The sequence below is a fragment of the Dama dama genome, chromosome 31, assembly GCF_033118175.1.
Source record: "Dama dama isolate Ldn47 chromosome 31, ASM3311817v1, whole genome shotgun sequence".
Taxonomy (NCBI): domain Eukaryota; kingdom Metazoa; phylum Chordata; class Mammalia; order Artiodactyla; family Cervidae; genus Dama; species Dama dama.
In genome coordinates, this window is record NC_083711.1 from 55933503 (window position 1) to 55961320 (window position 27818).

General features: G+C 40.9%; 1 protein-coding gene and 1 long non-coding RNA gene across 3 annotated transcripts in view; one reads left to right on the forward strand and one right to left on the reverse strand.

Annotated features, from left to right (window-relative positions):
- MYH15 (myosin heavy chain 15) overlaps positions 1 to 27818 on the reverse strand; it is a 146669-nt gene that overhangs the window by 46739 nt on the left and 72112 nt on the right. Inside the window, exons 22-28 of the mRNA XM_061134312.1 lie at positions 24651 to 24906; positions 16989 to 17231; positions 15772 to 15948; positions 13932 to 14077; positions 10099 to 10189; positions 7389 to 7778; positions 606 to 732 (exon numbers count right to left, since the gene is read on the reverse strand). Coding sequence (XP_060990295.1) covers positions 606 to 732; positions 7389 to 7778; positions 10099 to 10189; positions 13932 to 14077; positions 15772 to 15948; positions 16989 to 17231; positions 24651 to 24906 — 1430 coding nt within the window. The remainder of the gene's footprint in view (positions 1 to 605; positions 733 to 7388; positions 7779 to 10098; positions 10190 to 13931; positions 14078 to 15771; positions 15949 to 16988; positions 17232 to 24650; positions 24907 to 27818) is intronic.
- On the forward strand, positions 5183 to 7750 carry LOC133050174 (uncharacterized). Of its 2 annotated transcripts, none has more exons than XR_009691544.1 (4): positions 5183 to 5379; positions 6360 to 6495; positions 7028 to 7287; positions 7635 to 7750. It is a non-coding gene; the product is annotated as an uncharacterized LOC133050174 (long non-coding RNA). The 2 variants fall into 2 exon arrangements; XR_009691543.1 differs by having other exon boundaries at positions 7028 to 7179; positions 7635 to 7749.

Below are 27818 nucleotides of genomic sequence, written 5' to 3' on the forward strand. Positions count from 1 at the left end.
GGATTAACATATATACACTACCACATATAAAATAGGTACTCAAAGACCTGCTATATAGCAAAGGGAACTATACTCAACATCTTGTAATAACCTTTCATGCAAAAGAATCTGAAAAAGGAATACATACATACATATATATGTGTAACTGAATCACTTTGCTGCACCCTTGAAATCAATACCACATTGTAAATTAACTATACTTCAATTTTTTTAAAAATATAAATATAAAAAATAGGTGTGGGCTCATCATTGAAAATTAGGGGAAATGCCTATTTCAGTGAGGTAGATATGATAAAGTGGCATGTCTTATAGACTGTGTGCATAGTCTCTACCACCCTTGGATCGTGAAAGCTACTCCAGTCAACTGCAGATTGGTTTTTCCCCTTCAAGGAAGAGAGTTGGGCAAGGCCTTTCAAGGTGGCAAAGAGGTGATCCTTCCCAGACAACAGCATGTCTTGGAAAAGATAGCATCAAGGGCCTCACCACCCCCCTAGAATTTTTAAATTCCCACCCAGACTCAGTGATTGGTTCATCATTTCAGTGGTTTCTCCACCGTTCTTCTGGGCTTGAGACTTGTAAGTGATCAACACTGAACGTTTACTTGCCATTCTCATTCCGTAGCTTTGTCTTCTGAGCTGTCACGTCATTTGCTAATTGAGTCACTTCATCCAGTTTTGCATTTGCTTCTTTCAAGCGCTCCTCATACAGACTACAGAGCTTCTCAGCGTTAGCCTACAAGTTGAGAAGGAAAGGTTGGACGTGGTTTATAGAGAACATGCTGACTTAGCTGCATAAGGAAGGAGGGGAGGGGTGGTTCCTAGGACCCTTGTGCCCTCCTCTGCCCTGAAAGTGACAGCTAGCGTTGGAAAACCATGTCTTCTAATTTTAAACAGCACAATACACTCAGCGTCTGGGCCCCTAAGGGGCCCAAACTTTTCAAATTATAGGTATTATTGGAGAAACAAGTGTCTGGTATTAGGGAATGTCTCTAGAATTCTTTTCTTTTCAGAAGAAGGAAATGTGTCAAATACTGATGAAGTACATAATTATTTCCTGACATTATATATTTAACCATCTTTCTTTTCTTCTAGAATATAAGCTTCATGAGGATAGAGATTCCATCTGATCACAGATTATACTCCCTGTGTCTAGAACAGTATCTAACACATATTAAGAGCTCAATAAACAAGGGGGTAGTTCAGAGGGATGAGAAAGGAAGGATGGGAAGGATGGAGGAGGAAGGAAGGAAGTCCAGAGGGTTGACCAAGAAGGATAGGAGAAAGCAGATGAATCTGAGATACAGCCATGTAATAACAGACGTTTGAACTGCGAAAACAACTGGACCCTCCCAGTCACTAAGGTTGCAGGCTCATGATGACCCTGTGGGGTTATCATTTCAATCCCAAACTCCAACTTCTCAGAACTGGTTGTTCACATTTAAAGAAAATTATATGCTAAGTGACCTATGCACTTTTACCTGGTTTAAGTAACCAATCTAATCATCAAATTTTTGCCACACTCTGAAAACTAATACCAATGACTTTGAAATCCAATATTTTTAGGACCAAGAGCTTCCAAATATAAGATGGTGTGGGCCTCTTTACCTAGCTGTAATTTTCATTCTTATTATTAATATGGTCAGAAATCATAAAATGGCACTGGGGGTACTTCACAGTTCCGTGGATTTTACATTTCTGTTCTTGTGTTTTGTTCTTTACGTGTATTAAATCTCAGTCCATGTGAGACTTTTGTCTCTATCAAGAAACAGTGCTATGGAAAAAGGAGGGGAGATGTAGGGGAAGGGATAGCAAGAGAGAAGAAGGAGAGATGAGATTACTTTGACAAAGAAAGGATCACATCAGTGGCATTTCAAGAAAATGGTGAAAACTGTGAAATCTGGTGGTAAGTCTAATAGTTTTCAACGTTAAACTGATTTTTATGATATAGCAATGGCCAAGGAGGAGAAACGTCTCCAGGATGATGCCAGGTTTGGTCCTTGGGGAAGCTTCTGAGTCAGCAAAGACTTTGGAGCTCTCCAGCTGGAGCTTGCACTGTGATGAAGATAGTTCTCTGGAAACTTACTCTATTTTACAGGTAGAAATGACTCTTCTGACTTTTTTATGGAAGACTCCTAAATTACATCTTATATCCCCAAGGCCAAATACAGTGCTTGACACAAAATAGGAAACACAAATTACTACAAACCTTAGTGAGAGGTTGGCCAACAGACCCACTAAAGTTCACTTAGAGGTCACATTCAAGCTTTCCCTATAAACCTCAACCCCCAAATTGGTTTTTTTAACTGGGTTGGTATGTTACCCACTGATTAGCAAGCAACGGGAGAGGCCATTTGGAGACTGACAAGAAATATCAGTAATTCTACTCACAGATATTCCATAGCACACCCACGCCAGGTGGTGGATAGGAAACCAGACCTGGCAAAGAGTCAATGATCAGCTTTCTGTCCATCACGAAGGTTAGAACAATGATGCTAAATGCCAGGCACACTCAATCACCTACAATCTCCACGCATCACTAGAAGCTATAGCAACAACACAGGCAACAATTTTTAAACAGTCTGTAATTTCAAATATTTTGATTGTTGAATATGTTCTGAAAGTAACTTGACAGTCAAAGTTGGCACACTCATTTTCCTCACAGTATTCCTCATGAACTCGGATTGCCTCTGTTTTATAAACAAGGAAAGGGTCAGAGGAGCTAAATATCTTGCCCAAATTCACACGGCTAGTATGTGTTGGGTATAGGATTTGAACTGGTGCAAGAAATGAAAAAGTCAGACACTAGCTTCCTAAGCATCTGTTATGTAAAGTAATAACAAAGGAAATATTAAGGATTGATTGACTTAACCTTCTAGTTGATTGAAATTGTCATGAATCCTGTGTGAAATTGGATTCCAGATCCAACTGATGGATCCGGGAAGAAACTGCATAAAAATATGACCATGTGAGCCATTTTTGTTTTATGTTCTCTCCAACAACAAATGACCCATGAGTTGGGTCAGGAGGAAGACAGCCAGACGTGAGAAATGCCACTTCTGCTTATGACCAGGAGTGTGTTCTACTGCACACCGTTTGCTGAGGGTGAAAGAACATAGATCTCCATGAGAGAGCTTAGTCATTGTTGAGGGAATGGCAAGCAAAGGAGCCAGAGAATCCCCTGGTTTCAAGAGACGCCTGTGTGGTTAAGCCCTGCATGGCTGGGCACACCCGCAGAGTCGGCAGCCACTGGGCGGGCATAAGACATTCGCCCTCGGGCACAGCCTGAAACGGTAGATATCCATGGGCACTGTTAACATTGGTATTGTGTTTTCAAGTGAAAAAGTGTTTTCACAAGCAGGATCTGCAAAGGCCAGGTGATTGTTTATCTAAAGGTGGCCTGGACAGCGGCATGCCATTCAAAGGGCGGTACCCTCAAAAGTACTTCAAGTTTCAGCCTAAAGATAGACACTGAATTTTGATGCCAAGAAGGAAGAGGTTAATGGAATAATGCACATTTATTCTGAAGCTGGTTCTTAAAATGACGCATAAAAATGCTGCCTCCTAGAAATTCAGGAACCAATGGGAATTCAAAATAATCAAGATAATTGTGAGATTGCCTATAACTTCTAAATTGCCCTGGGCCTCTCTGTCAGCCTAATATGCTTTCGAAAATGCTTCGGTTTCCACTGTACCACTGAGTATTGGCATTTCTGGCATTATAATTCAGGAAAAGATGAAGTAAACAATTCAAGATAAAGTTCAGCATAATGTGTATGCCTATGCAAGTGAACAGAATCAATTTATCCCACCAAGAAATACGTAAGGCAGCAACGGTATGCCATCACCCACAGACATACACAGGATTGGGGTTGAGGCCCATCTCCGCCATATCATTTTTGTGACCCTGGACAAATGATTAAATCTATGAGCCACAGAAATCCCAAGAGGCATATGTAAAGAAATCTGATGCTAGTAACTGAGTGTACAGATTATGGAAAGCGCTTAGTAAACATGAGTAAAAAAGACCTAGTTTCTACCTTAGAGATGTCTTCTACTGAAGCCAACTGAAAAGATTACAACGCAGCAATACAAAGGGATGCCAAAAGTGCTACAAGAATTCAGAAAAGAATTCAGGTGAAATTTTAATACGGGAAGTTGAACTTGAGCACTCCAGAGAGACAGTTTAGTTTGGAAAAGGCACATTGGTGGGAAAATGGATATTTGATGGACGGCAGGCATTCTAGCATGGTTGAAATAGAAGGGGTAGAGGGTCCAGGAAACAAAGTTCTAGAATCTAAAACTGGCAGGAGGAGTGGAGTCGGATCATGGGCTATTGGGTATTTTAAAGGGCCGAAGTGTGGAGTTCACTCTGAAGCAGGGACATGATTCCACAGAGCCACGCATCTCTCAAAATATTCATATGGGTACTATTTAAAATAGACTGGAAAAAAAGATAATTTAGAAAACACTGCAATAATCCAGTTAACAGATAATGAAATTCTTACATATGAGTGGGAATGGAATGAAAAATTAGAAGACAGTACAAAATTGGCCTTCTGTAAGAACTGATCGAAAAGCTAAGAACAGAGAGGAAACAAATAAATAGTTCTAGGCTGAGAGTCCGGGTGATGAAAGGAACAGGGTGCTGGTGGCAAAAATATCCATAGGAATCATATGTCAGCTTCTAAGTCTGGTTTTAGACATGCTAATTTGAGGAAAGAGAGACATTACTGATATTTGCAAGAACCAATTAAGAAACTACTTTTAAGATGTATGCTTAGTCACTCAGTAATGTCCAACTCTTTGCAGCCTCATGGACTGTAGCCCACCAGGCTCCTCTATCTAGGGGATTCTCCAAGGCAAGAGTACTGGAGTGGGTTGCCTTGCCCTCCTCCAGGGGATCTTCCTGACCCAGAGGTGGAATCCAGGTCTCCTGCATTGCATGGAAGTTCTTTACTGTCTGAGCTACCAGGGAAGCCCAATCAGGGGGGAAAAAAAGACACTGCAGGGGTTAAAGGAGTGAGGAGGTAGTGGGGTATACACTGACTTGTGGGAGCTAGTTTCCAAAGAAGGCACGCCAACGAGCCACACTCTCTAGTATCCACACCCACGTGCAGATCCTCTCCCGTGACTCATCACTGTTGGGAGTCACAGAGAATCACTCCACCGTCTTGCAAGCCAACCTCACAAGAGTCTCTGCAGCTTCCGGTCTCTTGGAATACTTGCTTTTTGTGCCCTGAATTACCATGTAAGAAGTCCAACTCCTCTGTGACTACCACGCTTGAGGAAAGCCAAGCTAGCTACATGGAGAGGTCACAAGGAAAGGGACATTTCCAAACAGCGCTCAGCTGTCTGCTACCCCAGCCCGAGAGCCAGACAGGTGAGTGATAGCCTTCAGATGATTCGAGTCTCAACCACCATCTGCGCTAAGCCTGTCAAGCCCCAGAACCAAGAGAGAAAACAATAAATTATTGTTTTAACTTCAAGGTTTTGGGGGTGATTTGTTACATATCAATAGATAAATAGAACATTACTCTCTGGTCAAGGAGTCAGATTAAGACAGACATGGACAGGCTTTGCTTTTCTCTCAAAATACTACCACTAGTATGGAAAAGTCTGTTTGCTTTTTTTTTTTAATAATGTGAATAATGGTTATGTGGATGAATATTTTAATCTTTGGAGCAAGAACAAAAGAAATGGCTGAGTAAATATCTTATAAGGTAAAGAGAGAAGTTATAATGAATGGTCTTAATCTTATCAGTTAAGTATTAACATTTAGTAAAAGGATGGATTCAGGAAGGCAGGGTTGGAGTCTGAGGAAATATTTTTGTTTCTCTTTTAAAATAAAACAAGTTAGAAGAATAAAGAACTTCTAAGCAGCAGTGAAATTCCAGAGGAAGTTGTAAGTATAAAATTCATACATAATTAGTATGGATTTATGGTGAATCTTCAATGGTCTTATGATTTTATGACTTGCTACTAAAATGTATAGCAACAGAAGAGTTCCTGAGGATGAATGAGAGGCAAAGAGTAAGGTCTTCTAGTGCTCACTTGGACGGATAAAGGAAGGTAAAGCCTACAACAGCAAGGAGTGAGGATGTTTTCATTGCTGAGTTGAAGACAGAATCCAAAGAAAACGCAGCATACAGAAGAGACAGAGGAAGAGGGGTCCGAAGTCCTCACTGGATTTATATTTTATGATAATTTCGAAGGTGGGAAGGCAGGGACAGTGGCGAGAAAGAAAGAGCAGGAAAGGCAGGGTCGTTGTGTTCCTTTCTATTCAATGTGGCATTTAAAGGAAATTAACGCTAAACATTTCAGGAGTCACTCAGTATCTCTGAGGAAATTCTCCATTTTTAGGGTTGCCGTCCTTAAGGATCAAGCTTTATTGTTGGTGTGTCCTCCCAGATGACTACAGACTCTGCTCACAGGAAGAACCTGGCACCAGTTATTTTCCCTGCTGGCCTCAATCAAGGCTCCTCTCAACTGCCAGAAGGTAAGGAGGCTCTTACCTGTGATCTGAAACTAGTCATTCGAGATGAGAGCTGGCAGAGCAGAGATTAATGGGCTCGGTGAAGAAAGAACATGTGAAAACTCTCCTAGTGTTGGCTTGTTAAAGAGATGCCAGAGGACGCAAAGGAGAAAAAGTTCTTGACTTCCCCCAAAGCTGTTGGTACCACCATTTGTTCGGATGGACTTAAAGTTCCAGAGCGCCCCCCTTGGAGTGCTCCCAACTCAAAGCCATCCAGAGAAGCACCACTGATGAGTCTATTTGCAGGGCAGGAATAGAGATGGAGACACAGAGGACAGACTGCAGTCACAGGCAGGGAAAGGAGAGGGTGGGATGGATTGCAAGAGCAGCACTGGCATATACACGGCAGCGTGTGAAAGAGACAGCTCGGGGGAGGTGGCTGTACGGGACAGCGACTTTAGCTCAGCGCTCTGTGATGACCTGGCGGAGTGAGATGGGGTGGGAGGGGGAGGCGACACATGTGTACTTATAGCTGAGTCTGGTTCTTGTACCGCAGAGGCTAACACAACATTGTAAAGCAATTATCCTCCAACTGCAAAGAGAGAGACAGACTCACCATGCACAAGTTAGCGGCATCCCTGGTCCAGCCTACTTACTGTGTCATCACCAGAAAGACCCACAAGGAACACAGACTGGAATTCCAACAAGGTCAGAAGCCACTGTCAGGCTACCTTCAGGGGATGATCATGGGACTTCAGCAATGCCTGAGATTAGACCTGATCTAGCCAACTGAAGATCTCTAGCTTCCCTTAGCAGGTACTTTGAGTCACCAATTTACTTTAACTTTCTCTCCCTCCCTCTCCTCTACCTACTTCCATGTCCTAAATCCTCAAGGAGGGCTTGGAAATGTTCTTTACCTTAGCTCTGGTCATCTGTTCAACGTGGGTCAGGAGATCGTTCACCTCGAGCTGCAGGTCACTCTTGTCTTTTTCCAGCGTCTGCTTGACCTGGTGTAAATTGTCTACCTGGCTCTCCAGCTCAGCCAGGCTATCTGCGTGTCTCTTCTTCAAAGAGGCAGAGGTTGCCTCAAAGTGCAGTGTGGCCTCTTCCAGGTCTCGGCGGAGCTTCTGGAATTTTGTTTCTTGTTTCTTTGTCATCTCCAGCTGAGCCGAGCTGATACCTCCTGCCTCCTCCAGCCTCTCGTGCATGTCTTCCAGCTCTCGGACGAGGTCAGCTCTCTCCCTCTCTACCTTGGCTCGAGTGGTCGTTTCAGTTTCCAGTGCCTCTTTCAAAAGTTGTATCTGAGTCTGTAGCAATAAATAACTTTAACTTTCACTAAGCACTTGTAGCATATTTTATATTCAAGAGCTCTCCTGTATGTTTTTTTCTCACTACTAAGCAAAACAAAATACTTCTGGTTCTCGTTTATAGCTAAAGAAGATAGAATACAGAGAAATTAAGTAATTTGCTCCAAAGCAGTACCGAGACCAGAATTAAAATTTGTAATTCCTCCCAATTTCCCAGACCATGGTGATGAGCAACCTCATTAGATTATATACACGAAGAGGACATTTAATAAAGAGCACTTTGCAAAGGACTAGACTAGAAAATCTTTCATATAACAAGAAAACACTTTAAGCAGAGCTTATAAAAAAATAACATGATGAATTTTATATATATTTTTATATATATATTTATATACAATATAAATTTATATTTATATACAATACCTCATTTATCTGAAATTTATTTACCCGAAAACCTTAACTATTGCCAACCTGGGCAAAAATCTCATCAGTGAACTAAATATCCCTGAGTTCAAGCAGCTAACTCATAAGAAACAGCATCAATTTAATTTTATACAAACTCTGACAAACTTGGTTACTTGGTTTTTTAGTCTGAAGGTGATTTCAAGTAGCAGGAAAGTTGAAGTAACAAATTAAAATTGGTGGAGGAATGGGACTGTTAATTGGGATAGTAACCTGATATTATTAGAAGCAGAATTACAAGACAAAGAATAGCAGTGATAAGAATCCTCAGAGCCCAAAAGTTTTTTGGTGTAAGGGCAGATAGCTCTACCAATCTTGATAGCATCATTGTGGGACAGGACAGTGAAACTGATGATGGTCATTAATATCACCTTAAATAATTAGGCATAGGTTAGGGCAGAAGAAAAAAGGAATGACTTCTATTTTAGAATATACTTTTCTTTCCATTAAGTAAGAGTATGATTGCTAAAAGGAAGCTAATTTTTAGACCAAACCAAATAAGTAAGGCTATCTCATCTGTAGATGAGTTGTGACAGAGAAGGTGCTAAAAAATTTATGATTTCCACACCCAAGTAAACGTGATCCCCTTACAATTAGTTATCTTGAGATACAATACCTTCATTCCAAACAATATTCTAACCAGATCAAACATTTCTGAAACATTTCCTTAGAAATAATCTTTGGAGCATTATTTTAAATCATCAGGGTAAGAAAGTTTGTATTTTGGATAAATTGAACATTTTTTTGGATCAGCTATCATTTGAAGAGAAGCCTGGTAAACATGATAGACAATTGCTTGAAGATTAATATTGTCTGAAAGCACATCCATAAAGCAGGGAGACTGGCCGTATTTGACTCAAATGTCTCAGAAAGTAATAATCAGGAAAAAATTCCAAAATTATTTTAAGTAATAGTTACATTAATGAGATAACTATTTAGCTCCAAAGGAAAAGAACCCATCTCCATGTATATGTGAGGAGTTATATGTTTCAAATTACTTTATAATGTGGAGAAGACTCTTGAGAATCTCTCAAGAGATCAAACCAGTCCATCCTAAAGGAAATCAACCCTGAATATTCATTGGAAGGACTGATGCTGAAGCTAAAGCTCAAATACTTTGGCCAAAGTACTGAAGCAAAGAGCTGACTCAGTTGAGGGCAGGAAGAGAAGGGGGAAACAGAAGATGAGATGGTTGGATAGCAGCATCAACTTCCTTTGAGTTTGAGCAAACTCCAGAAGACAGTGAAGGACAGGGAAGCCTGGGGTGCTGTAGTCCATGGGGTCGCAAAGGGTTGGACATGACTCAGCAACTGAACAACAAAATGTGGTAATATAGTATAAAACAGTCACATAGTCTAATAGCTACCCATTATCAAATAACATTTTGAGGCTACAAGTAGCTACAAAACAGTTTTCAGTGTCACTGCCTTACAATCACAAAGACTAATCATCATAAAAAATTAAATTGTTAACATTGAATGCTTACCATGGGTCAGGCACTGAGCTTATCACTTAAATGTAGTTACATTTTAGTTCAAAGGTTGTCAGGAGGATTAATGAGTAAAAATATAGATGTCCTGGGTTTTAGTACAATGCCTAGTTTATGTCAAACATTCAACATATTAGCTATTTATTTTTATTATCTTCATGATAAGGAAATCTAAGCTTAAACAGTAATACTCCCCAGAGTCACCTGTCTGTAGAATGCGAGGTTACCTTCTCAACCACCGTTCTTTTCTGCCTCTGTTGATAGTTGGCTAGGGTTATGGCTACCTTGGCAGCACATTTGTCACTGAAGCACCAGTCATCAACCAGGGATTGAACTACAGATGCACACAGGTATTTGATAAATGATCACCTGGAACTCTTTAACCATCTTCTGAAGCTGAGCCACCAGGTTTTTCTCATTCTCCACCTTTGAACTCATCTGATTCATTTCTAATTCCTTCCTGTTAGGGAAAGAGTTGTCAAATGAAATTGCTCAGAGTAATAACATTTTGTTTAAATAGTCTTCAAATTACTGTAATAATATATGAAGCCATTCATTGTAAAAATTCAACTATTACATCCTCTTGGTGATTATACCCAGCCTCCGTTCCTTCCCTAGAGGTAACCACCATAATCAACTTGATGTGGCTCCTTCTGGACATTTTTCTAAGTATTGACATATGTTTTTGCTTATGTATCAGTAGAAATGGTTTCATTTTCTTTACTGTGAATGGTGTAACATTATATACATTCATATTTATAACTGCACATGTTTTAATATTTATTTTCTTTGTTTGACTGTGCTGGATCTTTGTTGTGGCAGTAGGAATCTTTGTTGCAGGACAACTTCCCAGCTGTGGGCCACAGGCTCCAGAGCTCACAGGATCGGTAGCTGTGTTCCAGGCTTGGTTGCTCTGTGGCATTTGGGTCTCATTGCCCAACGAGGGACTGAATCCACATCTCTTGCGTTGCAAGGCAGATTCTTAGCCACTGAACCACCTGGGAAGTCCATGTACAACGTTTTTTACCCAATAATACACAGAGATTTTTCCACTTTGGCCTGCCTACACATAGATTTGTTGTTGTTTCGTCACTAAGTCGTGTCTGACTCTTTTGCAACCCCAAAGACTACAGCTAGCCAGGCTCCTCCTCCCGAGGTTATTTCTCTATGTGGGCTTTCCTAGGCAAGCAAACTGGGGTAGGTTGCCATTTCCCTCTCCAGGGGGTCTTCCTGACTCAGGGATCAAACCCATGTCTCCTGCTTGGCAGTTAGATTCTTTACCACTGAGGCACCAGGGAAGCCCACACATAGATTACTTCACTTAGAAATAAACTGCAGAATGCTAGTCTATGACATAGATATTATGTGGTTCTCTTATCCATTTCCCTGTTAATAAGCACTGAGTTTTCCCCCTAAATTTTACTTTTACAAATGCTATTCATACGTGTGCACCCTTGTGTACACGCGAGTGCTTCTAGAGTGGATACTGAGCAGGGAACTTCTGCATCAGTTATAGGTCTGTATCTAAAAACTTATAACTCTGGCCTCCAATAGCAGTGGGAGGTTATTCCTCCACATTCACATTTAATATTAGCACACTTCCTGTGTGTCCTTGTTTTATTATGAATGTCCTTGTTTACAAGTGACGACAGCATGTTATCAACTATGAGGATTTTAAAATGGGCAATAAAACAAATGACCTGCTCACTTGTGTCCTTTGTCCATTTTTCTGTTAGGTTGTTCATCTAATTAGTGAATTACAGGTTCTCCTTTAATATTCTTGATATTTATTTTTTTATATCTGCTTCAGGTTTGTTCCAATATCATTTATGTTGACTTTTGCCACTAAATGTTTAAAATGTTGATGTATTAACGTCAAGTTAATACAACATAGTCGTTTTATGCCTTTGGATGGAGTTTGTCCAGACTCAGGAACTCTGGCCTGCCAATTTCCTAAGCTTTACCACCCATATTGTCTTTTAATTGTGTTTTTTTTTTTTTTTTAACTGAAGAACATTTGACATGAGATCTACCCTCTCAACAAATATTTAAGTGTGCAATACAATATGAGCTATAGGCAGAACATCACACAGATCTCTAGGACCCAGTCACTTTGTCTAATGCAAGCTTTATAACCACTGAACAGCAACTCTGCATTTCCCCTGCCTCCCAGACCCTGGCAGCCACCATTCTCCTCTCTGTTTCTAGGAGTCTGACTGTTTTTATATGCCTCCTATGTCCCTTGGACTGCAAGGAGATCCAACCAGTCCATCCTAAAGGACATCAGTCCTGGGTGTTCATTGGAAGGACTGATGCTGAAGCTGAAACTCCAATACTTTGGCCACCTGATGGGAAAAACTGACTCAGTGGAAAAGACCCTGATGCTGGGAAAGATTGAGGGCAGGAGGAGAAGGGGACAACAGAGGATGAGATGGCTGGATGGCATCACCGACTCGATGGACATGAGTTTGAGTAAACTCTGGGAGTTGGTGATGGACAGGGGGGGCCTGACATGCTGCGATTCGTGGGGTCGCAAAGAGTTGGACACGACTGAGCAACTGAACTGAACTGACCTGATAAATGGAATCATGCAGCATTTGTCCTTCTGTGGCTGACATTTAATTTAGCATAAAGTCCTTCAGGTTTATCTCTGTTGTCACATAGGGCAGGAATTCCTTTAAAAAGTGGGTGATTAATAATCCATTAAATGTATACATCACATTTTCTTTATTCATTCATTCATTCAATGGGCATTTAGGCTGTTTCTACATCTTGGCTATTGTGAATAATGCTGCATCTTCTAATGATTTTATAGCTTAATTTTTGCATCTAACTCTTTAATGCAACTGGATTTTGTGTGTGTGAATAGCAAGAGGAAGAAATTTAACTTTAATCTCATAAGATGAATAGCTAATAATCTTGGCACTATTTATTTAGTATTCTATCCTCTCATCACCATTTTAAAATGCCACATTTTCATATATTAAGTTTTCATATATACACAGGTCCATTTAAAGAAAAGGTTGTATAATAAATTCATAATTTCTTCAAAACACAGGTTTCTAAAATGCCAGAGCTCTTTGACCTGTGGCCTACAAGGACATGGAGTGTCATTTCACTTTTCCAAACTGAAACACAATCTTCAAAATTAAATGCTGAAGGAACTCTATCATCATTTTGCCTTTCACTGTTCCACTACATTCATAGGGTTACTTATTTCATCTTTTCCAAACACCTATCAAGTTCAGTAACTTATTGATAAGCTATTAATCAAGTCTACAAATACCTATCAAGTTGAGTAACTTATTGATAGACTATTAATCCAGTCTGACCACAAGCGTGTATCATGGAAACTCGTGTACATAGATGGGAAAACCAGAAGCTCATAGCTGCTCACTGATTCCATTCTTCACTGTGGGTGCCAACAACCAGTGTGCGCTCCACTTCAGACAGGCCTTATCTTACTCTCAGATTTCACTGTTTCCCTTTCTTATTTGATCTATTTCAAATAACTTGAAAATCCCTAGTGGTTAGAAGAAAGTCTAGCTAAACAGAGGGAGGCAAAAGGGACAAGGTAAGAAAATCTGTTTCACTGAATAATGAAATTCAACTGAGAGGGCCATCCTGCCCTGAGCTCCTTGGCAATCTGCGTGAACTGAAGGTCTATCCATTTTGATCGTGCTTTCAATTTTAAAGTTTAATACTTAAAAAGTAAATTACTAGACCAAAAAAGTTGTATAAATGTCTAATGAAGTTACATCTGGCATATAAGTTTTGTTTTGTTTTTAAAAATGATCAGAGGGTATATGAGACTTCACATTAGACTTCATTTTTTATTTACTTTTTAACTTTAGGCTGTTGATCTCATGAGTAAAAGAAGCGAGCCACTTTTATTTTTTGACTTGTAACTTCAAATTCTAATTTGCATCTGCTATGTCTTACACCTTTCATTCACATCTGCTAGTCAAGACTTTTCAATTACTTTCTTGTAGGTTATTATATAGTTATAAAAAGAAGAGTAATCTCATAAAGTCTAGCAAAAAATAAAAAACCCTCAGGTTCCTAGGCTTGCTATCCTTTTTATCCTCCCTTGCAGGTCTTGAGGTATCTGGCCCCAGGGTCACTGGGATAGGCACGGTGAGAGAACTGTCTCCTTCAATATAAGGCCTCCCAGCATCTCAGTCCGCGGAACAGTGACTCACCTCCTCAGCTTCTCCGCCAGCTGCAGCTGCCTGCTCTCAAGGTCCTCCACGCCCTCCTGGGTCAGCTTTAACTCGCCCTCCACTTTGCACTTTTCCTTCTCACAGGTCATTCTCGCTTTGCTCTCCTGCTCAAGGGCACCCTCAAGCTGACAAAAGGAGATGTTATTAAGCCCAGTATATAGGTTAAGTTTATACTCTACAGATGTGTCCATTAACCACTCACCTTCTGGAAAAAGAAAGAAAAATATAAGCAGAGTCTATAAACGATGCCCAGTTATGTAGATGTTTTAAAATAAATGTTGCACACATCAATGGGATTACAAAAGAATCTAGAAGTCAAGGACAAAGGAAATCTATAGAGATTAAGGAATATGTGCTCTAGAATACAGAAAAAACAAATAATAAATGCCTAGTGAGACCCTGTCTGACAGCTTTCCAGTGATGGGACGCTCACTTCTTCACATGGCAGCTCATTTCATGGGTGGATAAGTCCATTTACTCAGGAGTGCTTCTTCGTAAGAAGCCAAAATAGTCTATGTAAATTCGTCCCACAAATCTAGGCTCTGCTCCCTGGAGCAACACCAAGCAAATCTGTCTCCACGTGACCATTCATGAATATTAGGCAGCTGTCCTGAGTCTCTCAACTCAGCATCACTGACCATTTCAAATGCATCTCACACAACGTAATTTCCATACTCTCCTTCACCACCCTGGTACCCTCTCTGATCCACAGCCTTACGTCATCTTCTGGTACCTCCAGCAAGGTGACCAGAATACTACAGTTCTGTCCACATTACTGTTGCTGACAATGATACTGAGGTCAGTTTAGCAGAAGGCAAAACAATAGTTACAATATGGCTATTTTTCATTGATATATTAACTTTGCCACAATAGAAGCTATTTCCGGTAAGCAGAGAAAGATATAAAATTCAAATAGGGGAGAAGGGAGAATTTCTGGAAGATGTATGCAAAACCCAAAAATAAATGAACTCTAGGAGAGAACAAGTGTGTGAAAATACATGTGTGAGAGTGTGTGTGTGTGTGTGTTGTGTGCATACAACCAACAAATTCCCATATTGAGGCTTTGTAAGATATATATCCATGGAAGTAGGAAGAGAAGTGAGACAGCTAATAAGTCACAGAGGAAAATTGATAGAGAGGCATGAGGAAGAAGAAGCAGATAATCAAAAAAAAAAAAAAAAAAAACCTAACCACACTTGTCAGCAATTTTATAAAGGCTAAGCTTTGGGGACTAATAAAATAGTGAATGCATACACCCTTGTCTGCTGGGGAGGAGACAGCAAGAGTGATGAACCTACCCAACTGAGACTGGTCTGAGACATCTTTATTTCACAGAGTTTTAGAAGCAGAACAGAAGCACCGTCTCCAGAATCTTACAAGTATATCCCGATAGTGTTGGTAGAACACAGCTTGCGGCTTACATATCTTTCTTCTATAACAAACCTCAGCGCGCTGCTGGAGACAGGGGCCTTTAAGCTATCCTTCAGTGCTAGCGTCAGATACAGAACCAGCACATTTGCGGGGCAAAACACCAGCTTCTGTGGGGAAGTCAGTCCTGTAGAGTGCTCCCGCCTCACGATTCATCTCAGGATTCTCCCACTGCCCAGGGTTGTTATGAAAGTTTCATTTAACAACAGACAGAACACATACTGGGGCCTCTCTTCCACTGTAGCAGTTCCCCTCTATTTCTAAATAATGAGGGAAATGAACCATGCTACTAAGTTTTCGTGAAAATGTCAAGATAAATTAGCTAAGTAGAAAGTGAGGGTTTCCACAGATGTGGACAGGCAGCTACCGAGGCAGCCGTATCACTACTGACCTCGCTCACCCGCTGCTCCAGAGTCAGCGCGGCCTTGCCCAGGGCGCGGAGCTTCTCCTCCTCACTGTGCAGGTCCTCCAGGGTCTGCTGGTGGGTCTCCCGTGCGGCCCTGGCTGCCCGGTGCAGTTTGCTCACATCCTCGTTGAGAGACTCCACCTCCTCAGTCAGGTTCTTGACCTGCCGGGAGAAGACAACGGCGCCATGAGAACCGACCACTCCTGGAAGCAGGGGGCATAAACCTGAAGGGCCACCTCCTCTCTTCCTAGGACCAAAAATCTCATGACATATCCACTGTCGTAAGGAATCACATGTAGCCAAATTTCTGTTGGACGTTTTAAAACTCTAAAGTCACATTTTCTTTTACACACAGACACGAATGATCTGTTATCTCTCAGAGTCAGGGAATGGGGTGTTCTGGTTAATCAAATATTACCAGCATGGTTCCACAGATGGCCAGTTTTCAATGACATGCTATTGCATAACAAGAACACCCCTAAAGGTAACTTAGCTTTCTTTTGAGTATTCAGGGCACACATTAATCTTGTTGTGCCTCAAGATCCTGAAAAAGTGGTAGTTAGAGAAGAGGTCCAGCTGATAAAATAGGCAAAAATGGAAGCCATTTATATCAGGCCCATGTGCTTTTTATGAAAGGGACTGATGTACAAGAGTTGCTATTTAATCATCTGCCAAAATTACAGTATTATTCTGAAAGCTTTTTTCAATCAAATGTTTGATACAGATTCCTTAGCTAACTTCAGTCTATATACAGATACACAAGTTGAAAACCTCAAAGAAAATGAAAAAAAGTTTTAGCTGGAATTAAAATGACATCTCAAGGTCAAACTCCAAATCAACAACCAAGGTGGGTACTAAGACGCATACCAAACCACCTTTCAGTAAGCTGCATCCTGCTCCCTCTCCTTTCGAAAAAGAATTCTTAGAGGCCCAGTGAAACCATTTTATTCTTTCTATCAGATTTCAGATGCAATAAGATCAGAACGAATGAAAATATTTCACTTGGGAGATTAAGTGGGGTCCCATAAATTCAAGCTGGAAATTTGAATTAGGTCCTCATTTGATGCCAGTTCTGACTTCCAGGGCCATAAAATTGCAGACCACTATGTTCATTAATTTAAACAAAGCAAGCCTGGTTTCATAGCCTGATTGGGAGGTGGAATTCAGGCCTCTAGACCTTCCTGACATCATAGAAAAAGTACCTTGAGCTCTGTAGCACGCTTCTCCTTCTGTGACTTCGCCAATAGTGTTTCCAGGTCATCGATTTCTTTCTTCAACTCAGAACATTCATCTTCAAGTTTCTGCCCCCTGGCAGTCAGCTTGGAATTTATCTCCTCTTCTTCCTCCACCCGCGCAGACAGCGCCTTGACGCTGGCCTCCAGCTGGATCTTGGATTTAATCAGCGACTCGCACTGCTCTTCAACATTTGCCAGAGTCTCTCGCTCCTGCCATGATGAGGAGAAAATTGTTGCCAACAGCTGGAAGTAATTTATCAGCCAGGAGAAATGCTGCTTAACAGATAGCAAAGAGATAATTGCCTGCCCTCTGTCCAGCACTTTCACCTACCTTTCCTAAGCAGTTGAAATAATATTCCCAGTTCCCCAATCCTATTGTTGAGAAGTGGAGGAGTTGCTTGTGTTTGGAGGTGCTTTTGATCTTTCAGGCCATTCAGTAGATTAGATTACCTCTTCTAAAGCACTTAATAGAATCCTAGTGGCCTAAAGGAGCTAACATGCCTCCAAAAATCAGCAGTGTGCCGATTAAATCACAGCTACTGGAGGCATCCCTGTGGGCATATAGTTTGACGGTGGTACCTGCTCAGAATATAGTCTTTGAGGAAAGCTCTGTCCCCTCAGACAATAGAATATTTATCATACTATTATAAGGGTCCCGATGCACTTGTTTAGTATGTAAACATCTTCTAATAAACAGAGCTGGGCTGTATATTATTCATAGGTTGAATTTAGAATTCATGAGGTTCCTTGCACGTCACTAACTAGATTTCACTATTATTTCCAACTAAAATCTTTTTCTCAATGGTTCTGCCAGCAGTAAATTCCACAAGTTATACACAGAGAGTGAAAAATCCTCCTTCCTTTTATCTTTTCAAACGTACTGCCTCCAACCCTTGCTGAGTGGTCCACTGTTTCAGTTTTATGAACTAAGTCAAAAAGGAAGGGGCTGAGTCCTTTTGCTACAAAAACACCTTTTGTCATTTTGAACTCCTCTGTCTCCATTTAGAGGCTAAATGGAACCTCTTCTCTGAGCAAGTTCTTAATTACTGTAGGTCTGGCTAAGACATAGCTTCACTCATATCTCTGTCTTCCGTCTCTAGACCTCATCCATCCTCCGCAATTTCAGTAACCTACTACCTAACTAGTTACTCGGCATAAATTGTTGCATCTACTGAGACCAAGAGCAGAAAAAAACAAAACTCCAGGCTACTGTTTTCTGGCTAACTCTCATCCTATCTGTCCAACACGTGGGGCTCAAGGAGGCACAGATGGGAGACGTACGGCATAGTGAATCTTCAACATCACTGAAGTCCAAGAGAAGGGCTAAGCTAAAAACAAAAATATGGAAGCAAAAGGATTCCTGCAAATCAGAGAAGTTCCAATGCTTGAGCAACAAGGGGGACATCTGATCTCAGTTCACCCCAGCTGACAAGCAGAACAGCTGTTTGCTCTCTTCCATTCAGCACGTGTATAGGACCTGTCACCATCACCAAATGAAGAGGACAATCCAATCGACCACCATCGATCCCTTCATTAAACATGACAGCGTGTCTGAAGCCAGCCAAGCAGTGGTGTAACAGTTTAACAGCAGGGACATCCTTGCCCCTGCAGTAGTTATTTTCTCACATACTCACAGTGCTAATTGAAATGGGTTCTCTCAGTTTTGAGTTAGTGAATGATCTTAAAAGAACCTTTGTTTCCTTGATTTGTACTGCATTGAGCTGTGTTTCTTAAAAATCAACAATGATAAAACATTTCATAGTCAATTCAGCTTTTTAAATTAATTATAATTTGAACCCATCTCAGCCTTCTTGGATTTGCCCTGGAATTGGCTTCATGTATTTCCTGTGCTCTTTGATCATATATCCCAGACTTTTACTCTCCGCTCCCTTCAAAAGTCGGATCCTTTTCCATTCCTACATCAGCCTAAGCAGCACTGGCCACTCTCTTTGTTGAGAGGAAGAATGATGAAAACTAGGAGGCTGGGTTTTATTCAAACCTGCCTTTCTCCTAAGCCAGACAAAATATGACATTACATACAAGCTGTGATTTTCACAGTATGGATCTTAATGTAGGTTTGAGTGGCCCCCAGGAATTTGTAGTTCTAACAAGAATCCCAGGTGAGGCTGATCAACAATAAAGTTCTAGAACCACTGTTATGATAAATATGTATCAGAAGTGTGAGTCTGAGTGTAAATTCTCATATAAAATATGGCCTATTGAAACATCAATGGGTAGCACAGCCCCAAAAGAAAAGAATAGCCTGGAGGGTGGGATGTTTCGAGAGAACAGCATCGAAACATGTATATTATTAAGTGTGAAACAGATCACCAGCCCAGGTTGGATGCATGAGACAAGTGCTTGGGCCTGGTGCACTGGGAAGACCCAGAGGGATCGGGTGGAGAGGGAGGTGGGAGGGGGGATCGGGATGGGGAACACATGTAAATTCATGGCTGATTCATGTCAGTGTATGACAAAAACCACTGCAATACTGTAAAGTAATTAGCCTCCAACTAATAAAAATAAATGGAAAAAAAAAGAATAGCCTGGGTTAGTCAAAAATTACTAAATTTTCTCTGTTTTCAATAAGTGCAAACTGCAAGAAAAACTTCTATTTATATAGATGTGTTTGAACCCAGTATTTTTTTGACTTAGTACTGTTCTAAGTGGGGTGGAGAATACAATAAAGATGGATAATTTCATACCTGCCTTTGGAATGTTAGGGATAATAGTGGTCTGGGTAGCTAGAGAAAGGGAATATTAATAAAAGGGAATGAATAATGGCACTTCAATTTGAGTCTGAATTTGGCAAGGAGGAGTTCATGATCTGAGCCACAGTCAGCTCCTGGTCTTGTTTTTGCTGATTGTATAGAGCTTCTCCATCCTTGGCTGAAAAGAATATAATCAATCTGACTTCAGTGTTGACCATCTGGTGATGTCCATGTGTAGAGTCTTTCTTCTCTTGTGTTGTTGGAAGAGGGTGTTTGCTATGACCAGTGAGTTCTCTTGGCAAAACTCTGTTAGCCTTTGCCCTGCCTCATTCTGTACTCCAAGGCCAAATGTGCCTGTTACTCCAGGTGTTTCTTGACTTCCTCCTTTTGCATTCCAGGCCCCTGTAATGAAGAGGACATCTTTTTTGGGTGTTAGTTCTAGAAGGTCTTGTAGGTCTTCATAGCACCGTTCAACTTCAGCTTCTTCAGCATTACTGGTTGAGGCATAAACTTGGATTACTGTGATATTGAATGGTTTGCCTTGGAAATAAACAGAGATCATTCTGTCATTTATGAGATTGCATCCAAGTATTGCATTTCACGGAGAAGGCAATGGCACCACACTCCAGTGCTCTTGCCTGGAAAATCCCATGGATGGAGAGGCCTGGTGGGCTGCAGTCCATGGGGTCACTAAGAGCCGGACATGACTGAGCAACTTCACTTTCACTTTTCACTTTCATGCATTGGAGAAGGAAATGGCAACCCAATCCAGTGTTCTTGCCTGGAGAATCCCAGGGATAGGGGAGCCTGGTGGGCTGCCGTCTATGGGGTTGCACAGAGTCAGACATGACTGAAGTGACTTAGCAGCAGCAGCATTGCATTTTAGACTTTTCTGTTGAATATGATGGCTACTCCATTTCTTCTAAGGGATTCTTGCCCACAGTAGTAGATATAATGGTCATCTAAGGTTAAATTCACCCATTCCAGTCATTTTAGTTCGCTGATACCTAAAATGTTGATGTTCACTCTTGCCATCTCCTATTTGACCACTTGCAATTTGCCCTGACTCATGGACCTAACATTCCAGGTCACTATGCAATATTGCTCTTTACACCATCAGACTTTACTTCCATCACCAGTTACATCCACAACTGGGTGGTGTTTCTGCTTTGGCTCCATCCCTTCTTTCTTTCTGGAGTATTTCTCCACTCTTCTCCAGTAGCACACTGGGCACCCACCGACCTGGGGAGTTCATCTTTCAGTGTCCTCTTTTTGCCTTTTCCTGCTGTTCATGGGGCTCTCAAGGCAGGAATATTGAAGTGGTTTGCCATTCCCTTCTCCAGCAGACCACATTTTGTCAGAACTCTCCACCGTGACCCGCCCCTCTTGGGTGGCCCTACACGGCATGGCTCATAGTTCCACTGAGTTAGACAAGGCTAGTCCATGTGATCAGACTGGTTAGTTTTCTGTGATTGTGGCTTTCAGTCTGTCTGCCCTCTTATGGAGAAGGATAAGAAACTTATGAAAGCTTCCTGATGGGAGAGGTTGACTGAAGGGGAAACTGGGTCTTGTTCTGATGCGCCATGCTCAGTAAGTCTTTAATCCAATTTTCTGTTGAAGGGCAGGGCTGTGTTCCCTCCCTGTTATTTGACTTGAGGCCAAACTATGGTGGAGGTAATGAAGATAATGTCACCTCCTTTGAAATGTCCCATGCATACACTGCTACACTCAGTGCCCCCAACCCTGCAGCCGGCTACCACTGACCCACACGTCTGCCAGAGACTCCTGGAGACTCACGGGCCTGTCTGGGTCAGTCTCTTGTGGGGTCTCTGCTCCTTTCTCCTGGGTCCTGGTGCACAAGGCTCTGCTTGCACCCCCAAGATTCTGTTTCCCCAGGCCTATGTAGGGTCTGGCAGCTCGATGGTGGGTTAACGGCGACCTCCTCCAAGAGTGCTTATGCCATACCCAGGTCTACTGCACCCAGAGCCCCTGCCCTGCAGCAGTCCACTGCTGACCCGGACCTCAGGAGATGCTCAAACACAGTTCTGTCTCAGACTTAAATTCAGACTTAAGTTGAAGATAGTAGGGAAAACCATTAGACCATTCAGGTATGACTTAAATCAAATCCCTTATGAGGATACAGTGGAAGTGACAAATAGATTCAAAGGTTTATATCTGATAGACAGAGTGCCTGAAGAACTATGGACAGAGGTTTGTGACATTGTACAGGAGGCAGTGATCAAGACCATCCCCAAGAAAAAGAAATGCAAAAAGGCAAAATGGTTGTCTGACGAGGCCTTACAAATAGCTGAGAAAAGGAGAGAAGGGAAAGGCAAAGGAGAAAAGGAAAGATACACCCATTTGAATACAGAGTTCCAGAGAATAACAAGGCAGAGATAAGAAAGCCTTCCTCAGGGATCAATGCAAAGAAATAGAGGAAAACAATAGAATGGGAAAGACTAGAGAAAATTAGAAACACCAAGGGAACATTTCATGCGCAGATGGGCTCAATAAAGGACAGAAATGGTAGGGACCTAACAGAAGCAGAAGATACTAAGAAGAGGTGGTAAGAATACACAGAAGAACTGTACAAAAAAGATCTTCATGACCCAGATAATCACGATGGTGTGATCACTTACCTAGAGCCAGACATCCTGGAATGCGAAGTCAAGTGGCCTTAGGAAGCATCACTAGAAACAAAGCTAGTGGAGGTGATGGAATTCCAGCTGAGCTATTTCAAATCCTAAAAGATGATGCTGTGAATGTGCTACACTCAATATGTCAGCAAATTTGGAAAACTCAGCAGTGACCACAGGATTGGAAAAGGTCAGTTTTCATTCCAATCCCAAAGAAAGGCAATGCCAAAGGATGTTCAAACTACCACACAATTGCACTCGTCTTACACGTTAGCAAAGTAATGCTCAAAATTCTCCAAGCCAGGCTTCAATAGTATGTGCACCATGAACTTCCAGATGTTCAAGCTGCATTTAGAAAAGGTAGAAGAACCAGAGATCAAATTGCCAACATCTGCTGAATCATCGAAAAAGCAAGAGAGTTCCAGAAAAAACATCTAATTTTGCATTATTGACTACACCAAAGCATTTGACTGTATGGATCACAACAAACTGGAAAATTCTTAAAGAGACAGGAATACCAGACCACCTGACCTGCCTCCTGAGAAATCTGTATGCAGGTCAAGAAGCAACAGTTAAAACTAGACATGGAACAACAGATTTGTTCCAAATCAGGAAAGGAGTATGTCAAGGCTGTATATCGTCACCCTGCTGATTTAACTTATATGCAGAGTATATCATGTGAAATGCCCAGCTGGATGAAGCACAAGCTGGAATCAAGATTGCCAGGAGAAATATCAATAACCTCAGATATACAGATGAGATGACACCACCCTTATGGCAGAAAGTGAGGAAGAACTAAAGAGACTCTTGATGAAAGTGAAAGAGGAAAGTGAAAAAGTTGGCTTAAAACTCAACATTCAGAAAACTAGGATCATGGCATCCAGTCCTATCACTTCATGGGAAATAGATGGGGAAACAGTGGAAACAGTGGGTGACTTTATTTTTTGGGCTCCAAAATCACTGCAGATGGTGGCTACAGCCATGAAATTAAAAGATGCTTCTCCTTGGAAGAAAAGTTATGACCAACCTAGACAGCATATTAAAAAGCAGAGACATCACTTTACCAACAAAGGTGCATTTAGTCAAAGCTACGGTTTTTCCAGTAGTCATGTATGAAAGTTAAGAGTTGGACTATAAAGAAAGCTGAGTGCTGAAGAATTGATTCTTTTGAACTGTGGTGTTGGAAAAGACTCTTGAGAGTCCCTTGGACTGCAAGGAGATCCAACCAGTCCATCCTAAAGGAGATCAGTCCTGGGTGTTCATTGGAAGGACTGATGCTGAAGCTGAAACTCCAATACTTTGGCCACCTCATGTGAAGAGTTGACTCATTTGAAAAAACCCTGATGCTGGGAAAGATTGAGGGCAGGAGGAGAAGGGGACGACAGAGGGTGAGATGGTTGGATGGCATCACCGACTCAATGGACATGAGTCTGAGTGGACTCCAGGAGCTGTGATGGACAGGAAGCCCGGTGTGCTGCAGTCCATGGGGTCGCAAACAGTCGGATGCGACTGAGCAACAGTACTGAACTGAACTGAATGGCACTTCAGCATCAGATTGGAGAAGGAGGTTCAGATGCCAAGGCCAAGTTCAGATATTCTTTGATCTGAAGTTTGTTCATCACGGAAGCAACAGGATATTTGTTCAAGACAGAGGTTCTTAATCCTGACGATATCAGAACCCACCATACTGATGATTTGGACCCACACAGGGCCTGTTTAACCCAAATATTTGACATTCAAGTCTAGGCATCTTTCTTTTAATTGCTAACGTTTCACAAATGAGTTTGAGGCAAAGTCGAGGTTGAATACTGCTGTTTTAAGAACCCAAGTCATTGTAATGTTGATTTGGACTGGGGAAGGGCAAATAGGGAGATCAAAATCAGGAAAACCAGTTGGGGCATACTGCAATAATCCTGAAGATCTCAGTAAAGCTTTTCTCAAGACCTACTAAAATCTTTCCTTTAGATTTGCTAATGGGTTTCCTGCTACCTACAGAATTTAAATTAAGATCAAGAGCTTTCTGGCTCCCAAGATAGATTTATATGTTTACACAATTAACATCTATCTAATAAAATCCATCCCCTTTTCAAAGGCATCTTGCCAATGAAATCACTTCACTATAAAACAGGGTGTCTCGTTAAGTGCTTCCATTGTCTGTGTTGGATGAACTCCTATAGTACTAGAAAACCATGTGTCTCTTTTTTTTCAAGCCAACACTGCCTGCAAAACAAGGGAATCTAATTAGAAACTTGATTTGAAGAAGAAATGGTGGGGCCACTCACAGCCTGCAGCTGAAGAAGCAGGTCATTCTTTTCCTGGAGGAGGGAGACTTGCTTTGATTTCAGCTCCTCCCTCTGAGATTCTGACTTCTCCAAGGCTTTTTGCAGCTGCACATACTCTTCCTTCAGTCCAGCCTCCTCCTTTCCCATTCCAGCAGATCTAACAAGAGGCTTGATCTCAAAGAAAAGCCTCATCCAAGGCCAGCTCTTCACAGCCATGAAAGCTCTTATGTTCCACTGGATCAAAAGAAGGGCATTCCTAAATCGAGAGTTTGGGGAAAAAAAAAGAAAAGCAAGTTAACCTAGACTATAAAAGAGTTATTTTTCAAATTAAGATCCTTAATAAGCACATCTTTTAAGGAGTCATTATAAACTCTCATTAGTCTTCAAAGCACTTCTACATCCAAGCTCTCATTTGATTCTAGCAAAAACTCTTTGAGGGACTTTTGGGGCTAACAATATTGTAGACTAGGTGTCCTGAAAAATGCTTCCACTACAAACATTCTATAATGAGAGGTGACCCTTAAAGAGGGTAAGAAGTATAAAAGGAGCAGAAAGTGAATGCTTGTGCAGTCTGACCATCCTCATGGAAGGGGGAAGCCAGGGTTGGTATTGTAGAGTTTGTATTTTTATACCCTTGTGGATAAAGAGGCAGGCTGAGATTTTCAAAGAACTTCACTCTTAATGAAAAGGAGGATTTAAAAATTCACCCACTGGCACAGAGAGAAGTCAAAGAGAAGTACATCTGATTTGGTCTGGGCTCAGGGTGAAAAAAAATTTTTTTTATACTAGGAATTTTTTTCTAAAACTATGAGCCAGCACCACTCGAGTGTTTGAAGTTTAAATTATACTATCTGATTAGTGCAGAAATACACAAGAAATTAGCATAATCATTTTTTAAACTGGTAATAAATACTCTTTGGGTCCTTGGGGGAAAAATGCAAAAGTGAACTGAAGAAAATATCCTAAAATCAAATACTAGAGATTTTCTTAAAGTCCCCTTGAAGATTAGCTTACAATTCAAAATTACCAAACACATAGAGAAAAAAATTCAACCATAGGTGAGGGTGGGCACCCAGAATAAAAAATTTAATTAAATCCCCAAGAATTTCAGATAATGGAACCATCTAGTGGAGACCATAGAGTAATTACTAAAAGTTCTTGAAGACATAAAAGAAAGAATTGAAAAAACAAACAAACAAACCAAAAAAAAAACAAGAAAGGAATGAGCCACTATGAAAAAACAAAGGCAGGCAGATTTGAAAGAGGACCACATAAAATGTCTAGCACTGAAAAGTATAGTCATTGAAATAAAATACTCAATGGAAGAATTAAGCAGTTGATTAAACACACTGGGAAAAAATTGTGAATTAAAATAAACCCAAGCAAGTGGAAGGAAGGATAGACTAAAGCTGAGATAAGAAACTAATGAACTAGAAAACAAACAAACAAAAAATTTTAATTTTCTTCCCTTGTGGCTTAGCTGGTAAAAAATCTGCCTGCAATCTGGGACACCTCAGTTCAATCCCTGGTTTGGGAAGATCCCCTGGAGAAGGGAAAGGCTACCCACTCCAGTATTCTGGCCTGGAGAATTCCATGAACTGTATAGTCCATGGGGTCGCAAAGAGTCAGACACGACTGAGAGACTTTCACTTAAATTTAAATAATCTAATTAAATAAACATCAGACAAGAATAATCAAGAAAAAGAAAGAGCATAAATAGTATTAGGAATGGTAATACCTAAGAATCCTAAGAATATAATAATCTATGATTATGTTCTAGAAACATAATTGTAGTTATGACAGAGATTAAAAGTTATAATCTAGCAAATTGGAAGATTTTTTAAAAATGTAAAATCTCTTTTTCTAAAGAAATTGATCTAAACTGATCTAAGAACAAAATCCCAATAGACCTATAACTATTAAATAAATTAAATCAAATCTGTAAAATCTATAATGAAAGAAATACCAGATCTAGATGGTTTTATAGGCAAATTTTACCAAAAACTCAAAAATAAATAATCAAAATAAATCATGTCATGTTTTGAAAAGAGGAAATACTGCCTAACCCTTTTGTGAGATTAAAGTAACTTTGATTAAAAGTCAGATAAAAGCAGGGGAAACAATTACAGGCCAAACTTATTCATGAACATTGATGCAGAAATACTATAATATTATAACCAATCCCACAATGTATGAAAAAGATCATATTTCATAAACAAAGTGGGTTAAACACTTTTTAATCTACTAATTTAACACATTTATGAGTTAATGGAGAAAGAGTGAAAGTGTTAGTTGCTCAGTCCTGTCCGACTCTTTGCGACCCCACGGACTGCAGCCCACCAGGCTCCTCTGTCCTTGGGATTCTCCAGGCATGGATACTGGAGTGGATTGCCATTCCATCCTCCAGGGGATCTTCCTGACTCGGGGATCAAACCCATGTCTCTGGTGTCTCCTGTACTGGCAAGCAGGTTCTTGACCACTAGTGCCTTCTGGAAAGCCCAACCATGTAATTATTTCATAGATGCAAAAAAAGAATTTAATCATTTCTTGGTAAATATGATTAACAAAATAAGAGGCACAAATGTCCTCTATACCACATTTCATATCTACAAAAAAAAAAATATGGAAAACATGATATTAAGAGGCAAATTATATCTTCCCCCAAAGTCAGAAATATGACTCAGTTTGGCAAAAGTTTTTGAAATTGAAATACCATAAGTTGGTGAGGATATAGAGTAATGGGACTTTCATAAACTTCTGGTAAAGAGTAAAATGAAAAGCATTTTGCCAACATCTCATAAAGCTGGAGCTGTGTGTGGCCTAAAACCTAATATAATTCAAACCTAGAGAAATGCCACTCAAAGTGCGAGCCTTAGCCAACTGCTACCTACATACTATCAGCCATCGCACCAGCATTTTGAGTAACATTACCATCAAGAAGGGCTTCCCTTATAGCTCAATTGGGAAAGAATCTGCCTGCAATGCAGGAGATCTGGGTTCAATCCCTGGGTTGGGAAGATCCCCTGGAGAAGGAAATGGCAACCCACTCCAGTATTCTTGCCTGGAGAATCTCATGGACAGAGGAACCTGGTAGGTTACTGTCCATGGGGTCGCAAGAGTTGGACACAACTTAGCAACTAAACCACCACCACCACCACCCCTCTCAAG